The 18,486-nt window shown below is 39.9% G+C and overlaps 1 protein-coding gene across 1 annotated transcript in view; it reads left to right on the forward strand.

The window, feature by feature from the left end:
- Positions 1-18,486, forward strand: part of SCAPER (S-phase cyclin A associated protein in the ER) — a 310,638-nt gene that overhangs the window by 32,195 nt on the left and 259,957 nt on the right. The window contains exons 5-7 of the mRNA XM_065411761.1: positions 9,319-9,581; positions 13,195-13,440; positions 15,199-15,369. Coding sequence (XP_065267833.1) covers positions 9,319-9,581; positions 13,195-13,440; positions 15,199-15,369 — 680 coding nt within the window. The remainder of the gene's footprint in view (positions 1-9,318; positions 9,582-13,194; positions 13,441-15,198; positions 15,370-18,486) is intronic.

Raw genomic sequence — 18,486 nt, forward strand, 5'->3', positions numbered from 1 at the left:
GTCCAGCTCAGCAGTTCTGAGCTGGACTGGAACTTCCTCTCTCTGCCCTCACTGCTCCTTCCCTAGACTGCTTCCTACATTTTGGTTCCCCTTCTCTCTTTGCGTGTACTAGCTCCAAGAACCCTTCTCCCCCTTTCCAGGGAGTGACTGCTGTCTGCCTTCCTGCAGCCTTTCCCAGCAGCCCCCAAGCACTCCTCCCTCTTCCCAGGGAGTGACTGCCCTTTTTCAGCAGCCCCAGACTGTAGCCCTCTACCTGGCTTTATAGGTCCTGCCTGTTCCTGCACAGGTGGGCCTGCATGCAATCACTTAGTTCTCTGCTCCCTGGCTCCTCCTCCAGGTGCAGCCTGGGCAATTAATTGGCCTACCCGGGTGTCTTAACCCTGGTCAGTCCTGCGTGGGGTGGAGACCCCATCACACCACACTTCACCATGTCACTTGTCTCTCTTTTTTCACCTTGCTTACCAGTATGTAAGAAGGAAGATGCCCCAGAAGCTTTACTAAGTTTGCATATTGTAGAGAGAAAATATCCTTTACGGACATGCATAACTACTGTGGAAAGGTGGAGCTTGCAAAATCACTTTCAATCTCTGTGGCGCATGCTCTAAGACCTGAAATGCCTGTCACTTGCCTGTGTCAAGGCTTCAATTCCCTTAGTAGTATAGTGTGCTATCCCAGGGGACTTGGCACCGATTCTTCATAGAATATGGCATCACTGTCTTTAAAGCACCATGTTCAACCCATTTAAAGAAGTGACAGGTTATCTCCCAGTTTGTGATTTATGCTGTCCTCAATACCTATTGGCAATCCCTGAAATCTTCAGGAACCCAGCTGTGAATAGTATGTGCACAGGTACCCAAGCCAAAAGTTTCTCAGATACAACAATAGGAAATATTGCCGTACCAGAGATGGCTTTGATAGAGATGTGGTTCTTTGCAGCAATTTTGGTGCTTAGCAGCACTGACCTGACACTGGCGCTGGATGGAGTCCTCCGTTCCATGAGAGCCCTGAATGCACTGGACTGAATTCATGAGTAGATGGCACAGCTGACAACACATTTATCTGCAGTGATTGTCTCAATACTGTTGGTTTTGGCACCAGTCTCAACTCTCTAGTTTCCTTCCCTGACATAGCACCTGTGACATCTATGTAAGGTGAACTCTGATGATGAACACTACAAAAGTGATTCCCACTCCTTCTTGTCAACTGTTGAGAATAGCCTACTTCCAACTTAATTGAATTGGCTTGTTAGCCCTGACCCCCGACTTGGTAAGGCAACTCCCATCTTTTCATATGCTGTGTATTTATACCTCCCTACTGTATGTTCCACTCCATGCATCTGATGAAGTGGGTTTTAGCCCACGAAAGCTTATGCCCAAATAAATTTGTTAGTCTCTGAAGTGCCACAAGGACTCCCCATTGTTTTTTCTGATGATGAAGATGATCAAGACGTGTGTTATTGGGACACTGAAGAAACTGGTGACTCCTTATAGATCATCTGTATGTAGCTGTAACTGCAGGGGAAGAGGACAAAGTGAATGGCTGTTTTGGAGGATCCATCCTTTGCCCATATTTTTGAAGTAGGCAGCTAAAGTTTCAAGCTTTAATTTAGTCTCTTTTTAGAAAATGCAAAGAATTGAAGTTGACTATGATGTGGGTCAGGTTCAGCTTTTGAACAGAGTGATCTGATTATTGTATTCTATTCTGGATATGATAGAGAGCAGACTGAATTTTTTTCTGTTGATTGGATCAAAAAGTTGTTTGGAAGCAGAATTTTACCAGCTTTTCTGCTTTTTGCACAGACAGACAACTTCAAGCTAAAACCAGGGACCGTTAAATACACCTAGAGCTGTGATTCCCTTCACCAGGCCAAATTAATAAAAAATGGTTTGTTTTTGCCGGTTCTGAAATGAGTGACAAGCAAATTTTACTAATTTTACATTATGTGATATTCAGAGATTTTTTTTCTCTATACAACATACTGGATTCCAGGAATCAGGTAGTCTCTCTCCAAAAAGTAGACAAACGGCCCTGATAGCCTTTCATTTTCTTATTACGTCACCTTTCAGTTTTTGGCATTCTAGTCTTAACTAAGACGAAAGCTGTACCCCTCTTTCTCCTGGCTGTGTACACCTTGTGCTAGCAACAAAGAAGAGAGTGGTGTAGTGCTGCTACAGGGAATCCTCTACTACCTGGATCCACTGTATTTAAGTCTATATTGTGCTGGCAGACTGGGAACTGAGAATTGGACCCACTATCTTCTCCTGTTGTTAGAGAAATGCAGCTCAGATTTCAACTCCTTGGGTTGGCAGCAGCCCATTCCAGTTTTCCAAAAAGTCCTCCATCAAAAAGGGGAAAGTCATGGTGGGATATTTCTAATTTAAAAGCAAACTTTTTAAAATAAAAATAAACTTGGTAAAGGGCACCAAAAACCTTTCATTTTCTTCATTTCCCTTTTACCTAGTAGGTCAGATGCTCGGTTTGGTAGCATGACTTCAAATTTCTCTATGTAGATCTTTTTGATGACTGCTGCTTACTCATATCCAAGATGGAGGAATCTGTTAAGACATTGTTGAAGGAGAAAAGGTTACTTAATTTTAACTGGAATTCTCAGAATATACTGCCTCCACAAATGCCACCCTGTTTGTCTTGCCAGGTGACTTTATGGAGATAATATTTTCAGATAATTCCAGTTACAGGTCAATAAACACATTTTCCCAAACCTCTTAGTTTGATATGTTTTCAAAATTTAGAAGATTAATCCAAGTATAAATGTCAAGAATATGATTCTGTAATGTGTAATAGCCCAATGTTAGTTACCTTTTGATTCTCTGTCTACTTGTTTAGTCTCTTCTTTCTCCTCCTTCTCTGTCCATGGCTTGTGCAACAGTTGCCCACTCACTTTCCCTTGCTTTATGTCTGTGTTTTGTATATGTATCTTATTTTCCTCCTTCCCCTCTGTATCTCTCTTACATCCTCCCCTCTCCTCTATCCCTTTCCTTCTTGCCCTTCCTGCTTTGACTCTGTAGGCCAGAATAAATTGAGATAGAATATTTTGTCAATCTCTAAAGCTCTAGTCAACAGTGGTTTGTTCACAGAACGTGATATTTGTCAGGTTTACTTTTGGCTCAGCTCTACTCCTGCAAGCTTGATCTTGCTCCCGGTTACATGTAGGACAACATCAGACCTGCACTAGGAGCAAATTGGAGAAATATCACCACAGATATCAAGGCATAGTTTGTTCCCTGCTAGGTTGTCAAAGCAGAATTTATTGCACATTAAGGAGACATAATCCCTGTTGGAAATTGTACTTCTCTTCTCCTTTTCCTTTTCTCTTCTGTCATTTAAAAAAAAAAAAAAAAAGCGTTGTGAATACTAGTTTTACTAGAGCCGATGATTTAGGTCTCTTAACAATTTTACCTATATCCACTGCCTGAGTCAACTCTTGTGGAGACAGTGCTTCTTCTTATGACTGTCAAGATTTATTGCTTCTTACAGCATTGCATTTTCTCTGTATTTTCTTTACTACTCTTTTTCTTTCCTATCTTCTGTCCTATACTCCTATCTTTGGCTTACCAGAAGTTGGGGGGGGGGGGGGGGGAATTTCCATTCCTACTGGGCTTATGCTTCCAACACTCATGCATTCACAGCTCTCCATAGTGCCACTATAGTACCTACAGTAATATTATATAGATTTAAAATATAATAAAGGTTACCTGGGACTTAAAGTTTACTAATGATGGGGTAAAGCCAAGTTGGCTTAGGTAATAAATCACTGGCAAAGAAATGTTTAAGTGAGCACAAATCTCATAAGGCAGAACTTCTTGGAGTATTGCATATACTTGGATAAATTTATCTTATTGATTATACCAATAAGATTGCTGTGCAGTTTTGCCACATAGAGTAACTTTGAAGGAATAAGGCCCAAATGACCATGGGGGTCTCAAGATAACAGATGGCTTGTTACTTCCATGTAATACCAGAGCAAGCAGAGACAGGGAAGTTCAAGTAAAACTAGAGAATGAATTATTAACAAAACTGGGCAAGTAACCAAATCCAGCATGTGATACGGAGCATGTGGAGAATGGCTAGTGTGCTCTGTGAAAATAATTCAAGACTTCTGAAAACAATTGTTACGCACCAGGGATAATACCTTGGTTAGCGTTAATTTTGCTCAAGATCAAAAGCCAAGTGAGCTAATGTCAATGAAGATATTAGCGCTGCAAAATTCGTGTTAAAATAGCATTGTTTGCAGTGGTTGAGAACATAAGATGGTGATGGGTAAATTAAAATTGAAAAAGATTTAAAAAAATAAACTTTTGAGCTCATGAATGGGTGTCAGATGTCTAGTATAAAGCTCCACTTTCACACCTGTACCTAATAAATAAATCAGCAGAATATTGTTATAAAGGTATATTTATATTGGAAGAGCCTCATCAAATAAAGCATATCAGTGGATATAATGTACTCTTTTAGTGCCTTGTCCTTCCTTATTTTTCTTAAAGGTGAACTTTAAAACATTTTTGTTTTCTTTTTATTTTACATATAGGGGATAGAAAATAATATTATTGAAACTTTTCAAAACTGCATGACATACTTAAAATCTGCCATTTATCTGATCCCTTTTTGGCCACTTCCATTGTGCTTGTAGAGTTTCTGATTGCTCTTTTGTCCCAGAATGATGTATTTTTTTCAGTATCGTGGTGATTTATATGCAGCCAGCAGGACTTCACATGACTTAAAAAGATTTTTTTTTTAAGTTAATTTTGGAATAATTTATGTGCTGAATGTCTTTCCTATGCTTGCTTTTGCAGCATTTAGCACATAATTGTAGGGTTAACTAATTTTCCCTCTATCTTTCCAACTCATCTTTATGTTTGAACTTTCTTGTTGTTTTATTTGACATTAGCACGGATAACTTTATGGCATATACTTTTTTCATCCCTTGCAGACCTTAGTGGAGGACATTGAGGACTCCTGTTAGGGTTCGACTCCTCTCTCATCTCTTTATATTAATAATGGAATGATGATAATAATAGTTAATTAATGCATAGTATTTACATAGTACCTTTCATTCCAGGATCTCAAAGTGCTTTCAATCAATAATTAGGCCTCACAACACTCCTGTGAACTACATTCCTGATCTATCCTGATCCAAATCCATTGAAGTCAAACATATTTTAATTGACTTCAGTGGGCTTTGGATCAGGCTCTACAATTCCTTAAATGTTATTGCCATAAAGGGAAGTCCTGGTGTCCAGGACTATCCTGATTTACATCTTTTAAAGTCATTGTAGTTGCATGAGTTATAAGTCAGCAGAATTTTTTTCATGATCTGTGAAGAAATTTTCCTGCTTCCAGTAAGTTCCTGCAGAAAACATACTGTAATCCTGATCTGGTAATAACACTATTAGATAAATTCATTTTAGAGACAGAGGAACTGAGGCACAGATAGATTAAATAGCTTGCTTGAGATCATATGGTAAGTCTGCGGCAGAGCAAGAAATAGAACCCAGATCTCTTAACTTCAAGTCTCCATAACTCTAACCAGAGGCACACTCTCATCTTTATTTAAGTATATTTTGGAGGAATAAGCACAGGCCTTCTGCGGAGGTATACTGTCTTTGGCTGCTGTCAACAAACAGAAAAAGCCCCTTGCAGAATCACTCGCACAAAGTTTTGTGGCTTGTGTTGAAAATGTCTGCGACCAGTTTGCAGATAATGGGTTCTCTGAAGTAATGTAAAGCAGTTTGATTTGTAAATATTCGATTGCTCTTATTGCAGCTATCTTACAGCTTTGATAATATTTAACAGATCATAACATTTTATTTTTCTGCTAATTGTCACCATGGAATTATCATTAACAGCTGTTTGAATTACAGTATCTATACATTTGATCTATTTAAAAACAAAAATGGGGACAGTCAGCTGACGTAAATATCCCTATAGTTCCATTGACTTCATTGACTATCTACTCCGGCATTTCCACATATTTGTTTTTCTGTACAAAATGGGGAAAAAAGGTAACTAGATTAAGTCCCCAGTAATTACAAAATGTTAGGTACTGAAGGGTGGCAAAGAATAAATATGCAATTTACACTGCTTTGTTTTGTGTCCAATTCCAAGTTTGTTTGCCTCCCACTGAAGTTGGACCCAGTTCAGCTCCCATTGAAGTTAATGGAAGTAGAATAAGCCGGTAACGTTCTGTTTTATGCAACCTCTGTCGTTGTTGGAAATCCCCAGACTGTAGCATTGCAACACTTTGTAATACAATCCCTAGGTGCACTGGCACTAAACTTAATGCTTTACAGGATTTGGTGCCAGGGCCCTTGTACTGGTTTACAGTGGTGCTTCAGAGTTGGAGGCACAAAGGATTCTGGAACACAAAAATGGAGATCAAGCCAAGACAGCCCTATATATTGTAACTTTGTTTAAAGCAAAAAAATGTGTCATACAAGGGGAACAGGCGACTGATACCCTCATCTTCCTAAATGGTTGTCTGCTCACCAATACTTAAAGCTGATCCAGTTCCTCCTGAAGCCTGGATACAATGTGAGTCTGGCTCCCAGAGGAGCACAAGATTTTTCAAAGAGCATAGTAACGCACCCAATATATTTTTAAAGGCTTATATATTCATTTTATAAATCAGATATCCAATAATTCAAACATTACCAAAATCTTCAAGAGTAATATGCAATTTGTCATAATGTATCAGTCATCCAGTTCTGTAATTATCACTTACATGCACGCCATCAAATGATAATTTAACCGGTACCCCTGGTTGGTTTTTTGCAAGTAATTAATAATGGCATAAGTAAGTTATGAAACCACCTAAGTTTGAAAACTTTGACTCAGATGTCCTGACTCTCAGTCTTTTTGCCTTAATCACATGACCAACTTTCCTGTTGTAAAAGGCTTTGAGATACCTTGATCATAAGAGTTGTTTATATGCTGGCTATACTATGTTAAACTTAGTCTCTCACAGAACTGAGCGGCTTTTTGTCAGTTTCATTTCTCTGATTTGCTCTCAATCATGACAAACATTCTTTCTTACAGACCTTTCCATTTTTTATTGGAATGGTTCTTCAAAACAGTTTATACCAAAGGTATATAATAAAATATTGTCCATAGTTAATTCCTTAGTTTCTTTGAGTTCTAAGTTTATTCTTACATTGAGATGCTCTTCTTTTTACTATTTTCTTGTATATTTTCAATATTTTACTAGATAATAGTGTTTGTGTTGGCCATCCCCTTGGTTAATGGATTAACTCCAAGCTCTAAATAGTATTTCTTTGTACAAGGAAGCTTTTGAAAGAGTGTTTTTCTTTCCCGTTTTAAAATAAAATGATTAATCATAGTGTTGATAAAGGATGAAAAACTAAATATTCTGAAAACTAAAATCCAAGAGAGTACAGATTAGGCTTCTCTGTTACTTATTTTGTCATAGTTTTTTTTTAAGGACTACGTTTTAAGATTCTTTGTTAATTTGTGCTCTTTCTCTAAAACAGAGTATTGTAAAAGCATCAATTTAATTTATATTTTTTAAATTAAAGAACTATGTTCAATTTAAGATTCCTTTTTTGTGGTAGTTCTTTTTTGAGCCTTTTTATATGACCACCTGGGCATGTTTACCCTTACATACATGAGTAGGCCCATCAATATCGGTGGAATTTCTTGCATGCATAAAATTAAGCAAATAAGTTAAGTGTTTGCAGAATAGGGGTCTTGGTCACTAGAGAATGATGTAAAGCCCAGCAAGGTGAAAGATTATTAAAAGTACTAAATGTATTTATTTCCTAGATTTTTTTTTTTTTTTTTTTTTTGGAAAAGCCAACACTATTTATACACTTTCCACATAGTCTGTTGGTTAAATGTAACAATAGAGGGCAAAAAAGCCTTACCTGAGGAGGTTGTGAAGGCTAGGACTATAACAATGTTTAAAAGGGGACTGGATAAATTCATGGTGGCTAAGTCCATAAATGGCTATTAGCCAGGATGGGTAAGAATGGTGTCCCTAGCCTCTGTTCGTCAGAGGATGGAGATGGATGGCAGGAGAGAGATCACTTGATCATTGCCTGTTAGGTTCACTCCCTCTGGGGCACCTGGCATTGGCCACTGTCGGTAGACAGATACTGGGCTAGATGGACCTTTGGTCTGACCCAGTACGGCCTTTCTTATGTTCTTATGTTCTTATAAAATTCAAAGAACAAAGGCAAACTTTAAAAAGGGCAAAAGGGTTTTATTTTCAAATAGCTTCTCCTGGAATAAATTTCCTTGTTCCTGAATGGATTTTATAGATCATACATACTCATGTCCATTAGAGTGCAGACCATCTGCCAGTATACAGTATACTTATATGCTAAACAGTCTAAGTTCACAAAAAAAGATTTCATTCAGTTTACTTTTGAAAGCAAAAGGATTGGTGGAAGCTTTAATAATGAGTCTTTCATAAACTTTGTGAGAACTCATTTGCTGTTAAGCGTTGGAAATAATGGTAATGTTGTATGTTCTTCTCTGTAGGTACAAATCCTATAAAGTCTGGCTGAATAAGGCTTATCCTGCAAATATTTAGGGATATTAACTTTAAAGACCTTTCAGATGTTCCCCAGGACAAAATCTGTCAGAAAACTCTGACCTGGGGATGATGGTATTATTCTTATTTAGCAGTTATTGACGGGATCTAAACTGAATCAGTACAGTTTATTTAATATTGAGCTTGTATAATTATTTAACATTGAGCTTGTATAAAACCTGTGATCAATAGACACATTTCCATGAAATTAAAAAAAAAAATCAATGGAAACTGCTCTACTAAATAAATAAACTTCCCCTTCAATTTGCAACCCAAACTTAGCAGCATTTTGCTATTTCATGACACTCAGAAAGTGAAATTATCTGGAAATTGACACTAAATAGTGTATTTTTATGATCCAATTTGAGCGAAATGCAAAATAGATAAGAAAATCTATGGTTAAAAAGTATGTGTACATACCAAAAAAAAAAAAAAAAGTACAAACCCTTATGTTCATGAGTAACTTGGCTCATGAAAGTAGCCCCTTGGAAGTCAATGGAGCTACCCCCACTAGTAAAGTATGTATGTAGGAGTTTGCAGGATGGGGCCCAGGATTTTTAAACCGATAGTGTCCCTTGGAAGGAAAATTATTCTTGAACAGTGTCTAATAGGTTTCCATATATTTTTAAAGAGAAAAGGTGTTCTTGTTGTGCAAGAACAATTTAGACAATAAAATTGCTAATTGTGGCTTTGCAAAATTGTATTTATAAAGCTATTTCTTGGTGGGGTGTTTTTGTTTCCTTGTGTAGAACGGAAGGATGCAGAAGGATGGGAAACAGTTCAGCGTGGAAGGCCTGTTCGATCTCGATCTACAGCTGTAGCAACAAAAACTCCTGTAGCTGCAGAATTGCTAAGAGCTAAAGATGACAGTGACAAAGAAAATGTAGTCTTCAGACAATCAGAAAGTAAACAGAAGAATTCATTCGATGGAGATAGTGCATCCAAAAATACAGAAGCTCTGCAGAAAGATTCTTTATATCTGAGTGAGCATCCTCTTGCTGAAAGGACTCAGGTAAGTGTAATTTGGAAACATTTTTTTGTTTTTATTATTGTAATATTTTGCTAATGTTTATATAGAAACATTAATCACGGTTGTCATGTCCAGTGGCTTATTCTTTAACCTGACTGAAAGGTTTTAAAATACACCTCTACCTCGATATAATGCTGTCCTCGGGAGCCAAAAAAATCTTACCGTGTTATAGGTGAAACCATGTTATATCGAACTTGCTTTGATCCACCGGAGTGCGCCGCCCCCCCCCCCCCCCGGAGCACTGCTTTATCGCGTTATATCCGAATTCGTGTTATATCGGGTCGCGTTATATCGGGGTAGAGGTGTACTTGGAACTTTTATCAGATCCTTTTTATTAAGATTAATATACAGAAACTACATTGTGAATAACATTAAGGTGGCGACATAAACTGACAGTGATAAAAAACTCTTATCTGATAGAGATGCAACATATATTTTACAGTGTCTAGAAAAATAACTGGGCGTGGTAGTATGGTAGTAGACATCTTAGTTGAAGTCAGTGGATCTGCTCACCCACAAGGCCTGCAGGATTGGACACATTATTTGTTGCAAGAATAACCAAAATGTTTTAATGTTTTTGAAAGTATAAAATCAAATTTGGCTTTAACAATAGCTCCTAGTGCAGACAACCAAATATTAAAAACTAAAGTACATCAGAAAAATTATCTGTATTCACTTATGTACAACGAGTGCCTGATTATGCCGTCAACGCTACATGCCCATGTTAGGGATGGTTCAGAGCTACAATGCCTCCTGGAGTTCCCTGGCACATGGAGTATGTCCCTTGCAACTCTCTTTAGAGGAGTGAAGCCTAATCTTCCCTTTGTGGCTGACATCTCTGATGGATGATGTTGAAGGGGTGGTATAAGGGATATATCCTTTGACACTTATTGTGGCCCCTGCCCACTTCCTCTGGTGGTGACTAGAATCCTATGGGGGGGCGCAAGCAGGTAACAGTCTCTGTATTCTAAAAATATGCATTATCACCAAAGTGACAGGATTGCAATTTTACCTGCTTTCCATGCAGGGAAGTGATAGAAATAGCAAAGGAGTGGGAGAATCCCTTGCTTCCTCTCGTTTTTGCGTCTGTGCGAGGGCCTGGCAAAATCTGGCCATAAATTTAATCCTTTGCGTGAAAATGAACTGTTGTATGAGCATGGTATAAAACCCTAGGTGCATAGATATTACAGTGCAGTCAAAGGGAATGTGCTTTGCTAGAAGTTCATGTAATAATATCATTTGTAATAGTAGTAATGTTGGTGGAAATTATTTACTGGTCAATATACACCTCTACCCTGATATAACGCTGTCCTCGGGAGCCAAAAAATCTTACCGCGTTATAGGTGAAACTGCGTTATATCGAACTTGCTTTGATCTGCCGGAGTGCGCAGCCCCCCCCCCCCCCCCCCCGAGCACTGCTTTACCGCGTTATATCCGAATTCGTGTTATATCGAGTCGTGTTATATCGGGGTAGAGGTGTAGTTTGGTTAAAATATTATTGTTAGGAAAGCTTAGTAACAAAGATATGTATGGCAGTCTTCTCTATTGTTGTATTGAAGTCTTTTGCTGTAGTGGGAATGTTTGTGTTTTTCAACATTATTTCATAAAATTACCATTTATTTTGCTATATAACTATTGATTTTCTCATAAACAGTGTTGACTACACTGTAAACATCAGTCAAGCTAATATAAATATTGCAAATAAGTATATTAGCAACAGTGACTGTGATATAAATAATGTTGATGCCAGTATAAACGAAATTGTGTAAATTATGTTTGTCATTAGAACGATAATCCTTAAAGTATGCATATTGGTTGATTTAACAATATGAGGCCAAATTTTGCTCTCCTATTCACCCATGTAATCCCACTGATTTAACAGAGTTACACTCAAAGAAGCATACCTGCTCCTGCCTCTGGGGATAGTCTTTTTTGAAAAAGGACCAGTGTCATCATTCTGCATAAGGAGTGGGTGGCAGGATTCTGGAGAACCCACAGTATGTGTGTAGCTCAGCTCTGGGGGCCATCTTTTTGTGAGAATGCAGGAAGTAGGTGGGTTGAGGAAGGGGTAGGGCCTTGGAGATCTGCTACTATACCAATCCTCCCATTTTCTTCCCTGAAGGGTAAGGGCCCACATAACAAATTCCAGCTTTTATTTATATACAGGTATTAACACTGAATAGATCTTACACCCCCTCTGCCAAATTCTGCTTTTAGTTATACAGCAGTGCAACCACACTGACTTTGGTGAGGTCACAAGTTCCTGCATTTTGCTGCTTTGGGGATATTTCCATCCCTTCAAATCTCACTTACTCCTCTCTTTATGGAAAAAGGGAGGGGAGATTGTAGGCCTTAATAAAAGAATGTTGTACTATATTTCCACATGTTATCCTTGTCTTCTTTTCTCAAAGTCACCTCTTCTACATCTGTTTTCCCAGACTTGTAACCTAGAATTAACTACCTGGTTTTGAGCTGCCCGTGCCCTGATTTTTAGAGTACTTAACATTTTATATCACTTTATGGGCTTGTCTACACTTACATTTTTTTATAGCGCTCTTAACTTGCCTGCTCAGGGAGGTGAAAAATCACCCCCTGAGCGCAACAAGTCTGAGTGCTTTAAAGCGCTAGTGTAGACAGGCTCCAAGCACTGGAAGCCATGCTCCCAGCGCTCAGAGCTAATCCCCTCGTGGAGGTGGATTACCAGGAGCGCTGGGAGAGCTCTCTCCCAGTGCTTGCGTGCGACCACAATCGCACTTCAAAGCACTGCCCGTAGTGTTCCCGTGACAGTGCTTTGAAGTTTCCAGTGTAGCCATGCCCGTAGTGTTTAGAGCAGTCTACAGTTGCAGTTTTGAGTTCTCAGCACTTCTGAGGTGTCTCAACTTGGGTACCCAAAATATAATAAACACACCATTAGTGGTCACCTGTGAAAATTTTGGTTTATGAGACTTGCCCAACATCACATAAGAACTTTGGCAGAGGGAGGAATAGAATCCAGTTCCCCAGAATGGAATTTAATTGCTTTAACCTTGAGACCATCCTTTCTCTTCCTGCAGTTCCTTGCCTCATTTACTACATACATACCTTCCAGCTCCTTCAACAAATGAAGCAGGTATCCTGCAGAGAACAGCCTCATTCACTATACAACGCTGATTTATTCACCGAGCACATTCTGTCCTATGAACCAAATGAGGCAGGGTTCTGTATGGAACATGTGCAAACTGAGATTTTCAGAGGCTTATAATATGGCCCAATTTGGCCTAATTTTTATGAGGATAGCAAAAGGCACATCCCTGGCACCAGTGGGACCCCTGCTGCTAGATATCCCTGCTCCAAAGCATGGAGACACAAGGACCTTTTAGCTGAAAGCTTCAAAAAAAAAAAAAAAAAAAAAAAATCAGCTTCAGGCCAGCACTTTCAACCTGTAAGTTATAAGTAGATGGAAAATGTCAGGCAACTTTAACTAAAGCCGGCACTACTTGCATCACATATAATATGAGGGTTAAGTACAGTATTTTTATTAGCTTTTTTTTCAAGCAGTATATTTGAAAATCAATGTGTTGCATCTAACTTATTTTGTAAATATGTCTTTTATTAGTTCACAGCACACACACTAGAAGATACCAGAAATACTGGCAATGTGGTTTTACAAGACAGTTCTTGCTTACAAACACCTGAAATGCCGGCAGTTGTCATAGACACTGAACATACTTCAGAAAGTCTACAGATTGATGAATCTCCCTCCCTGCTCTCTGGTAGTAAAGAACAGCATGAAGCATTAAAAAACAAGATAGAAAGTGAAATGGACCCCTCAGACATTTCAAATGTGAGTGCTGCCAGATTGGTAAGACAATTTACAAGAATTCTGAATAAATTACAAAGATGTGCCTTGGGTTTCTCATTCTGCTTTGCACAATATTTAATGTTAGCCTACTACAGAAGTTGTGAAAAAGTCCACAGAGCACCAAATGTATATAGTATGGCAAAAAAATCATTTTTTGTATATGTCCAAGCACATTCAACCCTAGAATTGATTACAGTAAGACATCCGAGTTAGGCTAAAATACAGTAATGCACTGGTTTGGATTACAAAAATCATAACTCTGGTTGTTTCTAGATACATGATCAGAATGATTTTTCACTTCCTTTCATAATTGTTGATTTTAAACAGGCCACCCATTCATTGTTACAGTAATTCCACTAATTTCTTGGATTGGAAGAGCATGAGTTATTGAAATTCATTTGGAATGGTCAGACTTCTTTTCCTACTAAAATCAACCCAACCCTTCTCTTATGTCTTCCCATGCAACTAGCAAGCATGGCTGACATATTGTTTGGGGCCATTTCTTACCAGGGAGCTTGTACAATATACAATATTTCCTTATAATTTTTTCTTTGTTTTCTTTGTTTGCTTATTTTGAAGAATAGGCAGCATGAAGAATATTTTATTTCTGATCCTTTCAACAATTTGGTACTTTAAAAAAATGTGCCTTAGTGCTGATGTAACAATCTGAATAATAATTTTACCGTGTATAATTTAAATATGTTGCATACTGTTCAAACAGAACTTTTTCTTGTCTAATAAAGCAAGCTAGAAACTGTTTTAAAATCTCTGACATTAATCTCCCATACCATTAACATCACACATGGATGTCACTTTGCAGCAAGAGGACTTCCAAGAACAGGCTGCTAATCTTAATTATAACTTTATTTCATGATACTAAGTAAAATACCTTTGACATGCAAGACCGTTTTCTAGTAAAAGGTGTCACCTTGTTTTTGGCTTTGGCAGAGGGGCCAAGGAATGAATGGTCATGATGAATGAATTATCCATTTACCCCTATGTTTTGCCTACATTAGGAGATTTTACTGAGTATAAACATGGCTTCTAATAATTGAGTTAGCCGACATAATGTTGGCCATGACTTTTTGGCCTGTGTAGATAAGGACAAGTTATGTTCATCATCATGTAGCTAGTCATGGTTAAACATTATTCCCTGATCCTCTCATGGAATGGCCATTCTGTATGCAGAGTACAGTTATGGTCTCAAATTTTGTATTGAGAGAGTAACGAGTTTTTGTAGTCCTCATAGCTTGTTTTTGCCTTATGAAGAATCCCATATCAAATCAGCAAATATCTAAGTAGATATTCAGTTCTACCGCAGCTTATAAAAAAAAGAACTTCTTCTTGTTCTAGAACTCTCCAGAGTCATTCTACCAGAAATACTGCAGCTTCCAAAGCATGTGTTTTACCTGGGTTCCTATACTGCAGATCTGCAAGGATGCCACTTAAAACTCAGTTCAGACTTCCAACAGTATTGTCTAGATTCAGAGGCTAGATTAAATTCCTCATTTGTAAAGAGTTCCTGAAGTTCATTTTGATATCATATTGTAAGAAATTTTCTTGTAGCTATTTAATTAATTAGTTTGAAACTGCTAGCATTTTAGCCTGTTTTCTTAATTCATTAAATGTATCCTTTAAATGTACAACTAATATAGAAAATGACTGTAAATTGACCTAAAAATGTAACATAATCCATATTTGGAAAACTTCTTATTTCTAACCTTCTGGTCCAGTTCTAATTTTTGATTTTCTATACAGTCTATGGCAGAAGTCCTTGCTAAAAAAGAAGAGTTAGCAGATCGCCTGGAAAAGGCCAATGAAGAAGCAATAGCTAGTGCCATTGCAGAAGAAGAGCAGTTAACTAGAGAAATTGAAGCAGAAGAAAACAATGACATTAACATTGAGACTGACAATGATAGTGATTTTTCTGTGAGTTTTCAGTCTGTTTTAAAATGATTAATTTTAGTTATCAGAATGTAAGCATAGAATTTAATTTCACATTCCTACTTGCTATATGCAGTTTATTTTATATGCAAATATAATAACTGTTAATAAATGTATTACATTATCATGTAATAACTGTGACAACTATATCAATTTACAGAAATTTGCTGAAGATATTTTTAATCTTACTGTGTTTCACTTTCTGTATTGCGTATTACTGTAGTTGCTAATTAGTCAGCAAGACCAACTAACTGGCAGAACATCTAAGCATTTTATCTGGAAAGATCCTATACTACTTTTAAAGAAAGCAGAGATGGAAATTGAAGGGAGATGTTTGGTATGAGTCTTTGATCAGCACATTTAATTTTTTAGTTGTCTTAAAGAGAAAATTTCCTGTCTTGCTGGGGGTCTGTTTTACCCTCAAAATTTCAAAGAAATATTTACATTAATAGCCAAAAGCTCAATTTTGCTGCCATTACTCACGTTGTGTAATACCTTACTCCACGAGTAGTCTCATTGAAATCTAAGGGTATGTCTACACTACGAAATTAGGTCAAATTTATAGAAGTCAATTTTTTAGGAAGCGATTTTATACAGTCGATTGTGTGTGTCCCCACTAAGCTCATTAAGTCGGCGGAGTGCGTCCACAGTACCGAGGCTAGCGTCAACTTTCGGAGCGTTGATCTGTGGGTAGCTATCCTACAGTTCCCGCAGTCTCCGCCACCCATTGGAATTCTGGGTTGAGCTCCCACTGCCTGATGGGGCAAAAACATTGTCACGGGTGGTTTTGGGTACATGTCGTCAGTCACCCCTCCCTCCGTGAGAGCAACGGCAGACAATTGTTTCGCGCCTTTTTTCCGTGCAGACGCCATACCACGGCAAGCGTGCAGTCCTTTCAGCTCAGCCACCGCTGTTGTGTCCTGGATGCTGCTGGCAGCAGATGGTGGAGAAGGGCTGCAAACCATCATCACACTTCCGCTGCCACTCTGCTCTCCTGCTCTGGCAGCAGACTGTGCAATAGAGCTGCAAACCATCATCATCGAACGACAGCTTCCGCTGCCACTCTGCTCTCCTGCTCTGGCAGCAGACGGTGCAACAGGGCTGCAAACCATCATCATGCTTCTGCTGCCACTCTGCTCTCCTGCTCTGGCAGCAGACGGTGCAGTAGGGCTGCAAACCATCGTCACGCTTCCGCTGCCACCCTGCTCTCCTGCAGACGCCATACCACGGCAAGCATGGAGTCCGCTCAGATCACCGCGGCAGTTATGAGCACTGTAAACACTTCGCGCATTATCCTGCAGTATATGCAGCACCAGAACCTGCAAAAGCAGGTGAGGAGGCGACGGCAGCGCGGTGACGAGAGTGATGAGGACATGGACACAGACTTCTCTTAAAGCACGGGCCCTGGCAATTTGGACATCGTGGTGGTAATGGGGCAGGTTCATGCCGTGGAACGCCGATTCTGGGCCCAGGAAACAAGCACAGACTGGTGGGACCACATAGTGTTGCAGGTCTGGGATGATTCCCAGTGGCTGCGAAACTTTCACATGCATAAGGGCACTTTCATGGAACTTTGTGACTTGCTTTCCCCTGTCCTGAAGCGCAAGAATACCAAGATGAGAGCAGCCCTCGCAGTTCACAAGCGAGTGGCGATAGCCCTCTGGAAGCTTGCAATGCCAGACAGCTACCGGTCAGTTGGGCATCAATTTGGACTGGGCAAATCTACTATGGGGGCTGCTGTGATCCAAGTAGCCAACGCAATCACTGACCTGCTGCTATCAAGGGTAGTGACTCTGGGAAATGTGCAGGTCATAGTGGATGGCTTTGCTGCAATGGGATTCCCTAACTGTGGTGGGGCGATAGACGGAACGCATATCCCTATCTTGGGACCGGAACACCAAGGCAGCTAGTCCATAAACCGAAAAGGATACTTTCCAATGGTGCTGCAAACACTGGTGGATCACAAGGGACATTTCACCAACATCAGCATGGGATGGCCGGGAAAGGTACATGACACTCACATCTTCAGGAACTCTGGTCTGTCTGAACGGCTGCAGCAAGGGACTTACTTTCCAGACCAGAAAATAACCGTTGGGGATGTTGAAATGCCTATAGTTATCCTTGGGAACCCAGCCTACCCCTTAATGCCATGGCTCATGAAGCCATACACAGGCACCCTGGACAGTAGTCAGGAGCTGTTCAACTATAGGCTGAGCAAGTGCAGAATGGTGGTAGAATGTGCATTTGGACGTTTAAAAGTGCACTGGCGCAGTTTACTGACTCGGTTAGACCTCAGCGAAACTAATATTCCCATCATTATTACAGCTTGCTATGTGCTCCACAATATCTGTGAGAGTAAGGGGGAGACGTTTATGGCAGGGTGGGAGGTTGAGGCAAATCGCCTGGCCGCTGATTGCGCGCAGCCCGACACCAGGGCGGTTAGAAGAGCACAGCAGGGCGCGCTGCGCATCAGAGAAGCTTTGAAAACCAGTTTCATGACTGACCAGGCTATGGTGTGAAAGTTCTGTTTGTTTCTCCTTGATGAAAACCCGTCCCCTTGGTTCACTCTACTTCTCTGTAAGCCAACCGCCCTCCCCTCCCCGCTTCGATCACTGCTTGCAGGGGCAATAAAGTCGTTGTTTCAAATTCATGCATTCTTTATTAATTTGTCACACAAATAGGGGGATAACTGCCAAGGTAGCCCAGGAGGGGTGGTGGAGGAGGGAAGCATCAGGTGGGATGGTGGAGGAGGGAAGGACAAGGCCACACAGCACTTCAAAACTTATTGAATGCCAGCCTTCTGTTGCTTGGGCAGTCCTCTGGGGTGGAGTGGTTGGGTTCCGCGCGCGCACACACACACACACACTCTCCGCGTTCTTGGGCGTCTGGGTGAGGAGGCTATGGAACTTGGGGAGGAGGGCGGTTGGTTATACAGGGGCTGCAGCGGCAGTCTGTGCTCCTGCTGCCTTTCCTGCACCTCAACCATACGCTGGAGCATGTCAGTTTGATCCTCCAGTAGCCTCAGCATTGCATCCTGCCTCCTCTCATCACGCTGACGCCATCTATCCTCTCACTCCAGCCATCTATCCTCTCGTGCGTCCC

This window comes from Emys orbicularis, chromosome 10, assembly GCF_028017835.1.
Source record: "Emys orbicularis isolate rEmyOrb1 chromosome 10, rEmyOrb1.hap1, whole genome shotgun sequence".
NCBI lineage: Eukaryota > Metazoa > Chordata > Testudines > Emydidae > Emys > Emys orbicularis.